The following is a 938-nucleotide window of genomic DNA, read 5'->3' as shown; positions in this document are numbered from 1 at the left end:
CAACCACACACACTCTCTCTCTCTCCCTCCCTCTCTCTCTCGCATGCACACGGCCTCTCCCTCCCTACTCCATCTCTCTCTCTCACGCTGCACACCCCGCCGCAGGTCAACTACTGGCTGGGCGGGCTGATTGAGGTCAAGTCCAACGACCTGTACCGCATGAAAGGGGTGCTGGCCATCAAAGACTTCGACAAGCGCTTTGTCTTCCAGGCACGCGAAAAGGCTGAGCCTGCTGCACAGACGTGTTGGGGCTGTGGCGCGGGGCCTGGGACGGGGCTGGCGCTGGCGGGCCGACGGGGACTGGGACGGGGCGGGCCGTGGGCATGGCGGGGCCAGGTGGCGGGCCAGCGGCGGCCCACAGCCATGGGGGAAAGGCTGGGGCAGCGGACCCGAGGCTGCCGGGTGTGCATGCGGCTGGCTGGCTAGCTGGTTACACCCTGTGGTGCGGTGTGGCAGGCGAGGCTGGCTGGCCGCGCGATGTGCCGACATGCGCGCCGCGCACGCCCGCCTCCCGTGGCCCCGCCGCCGCGCAGGGGGTGCACATGCTGTTTGAGGGGATGCCCGACCGGCCGTGGAAGGAGGGTGAGCTGCGCGTCAGCAAGATGGTGTTCATCGGCAAGGACCTGGACCGGGCGCTGATCGAGGAAGGATTCCGGGAGTGCATCGTCAAAGAGTAGCGGCAGCACACAAATACAGTTGCGGCTGTCGGCCAGCTGTTCCTTGCCTGCGCCCTGGACCCTTCTGAACCGGCTGTAGCATACATCTCTTCCGAGGCTCAGGTCGATGCGCTGTGGGCTGTGGGGCAGGCGCTGGTCGTGCACACAGGCGCCGACGGCCGCTCCGCGAGGCGGCGGCGCATCCCGGCCGGCGCTGCCGCTCCTGGCGCGCTGCAGCAAGGATGATGTAGTGCGCGCCGCCCAGCCTTGCTGTGCGCAGAC

The 938-nt window shown here is 68.2% G+C and overlaps 1 protein-coding gene across 1 annotated transcript; it reads left to right on the top strand.

Moving 5' to 3' along the window:
• Nucleotides 1–102: 102 nt before the first annotated feature.
• Nucleotides 103–677, top strand: CHLNCDRAFT_28926 (hypothetical protein; the record flags this gene model as incomplete). The annotated part of the gene is made up of 2 exons (XM_005842680.1): nt 103–201; nt 534–677. Coding segments are annotated over 2 exons (243 nt in total), but the record flags the coding sequence as incomplete, so codon positions are not given.
• Between the last annotated feature and the right edge of the window lie 261 nt (nt 678–938).

The sequence above is a fragment of the Chlorella variabilis genome (genome assembly GCF_000147415.1).
Source record: "Chlorella variabilis unplaced genomic scaffold CHLNCscaffold_83, whole genome shotgun sequence".
NCBI lineage: Eukaryota > Viridiplantae > Chlorophyta > Trebouxiophyceae > Chlorellales > Chlorellaceae > Chlorella > Chlorella variabilis.
This window is presented reverse-complemented; position numbering and strand designations above follow the sequence as displayed.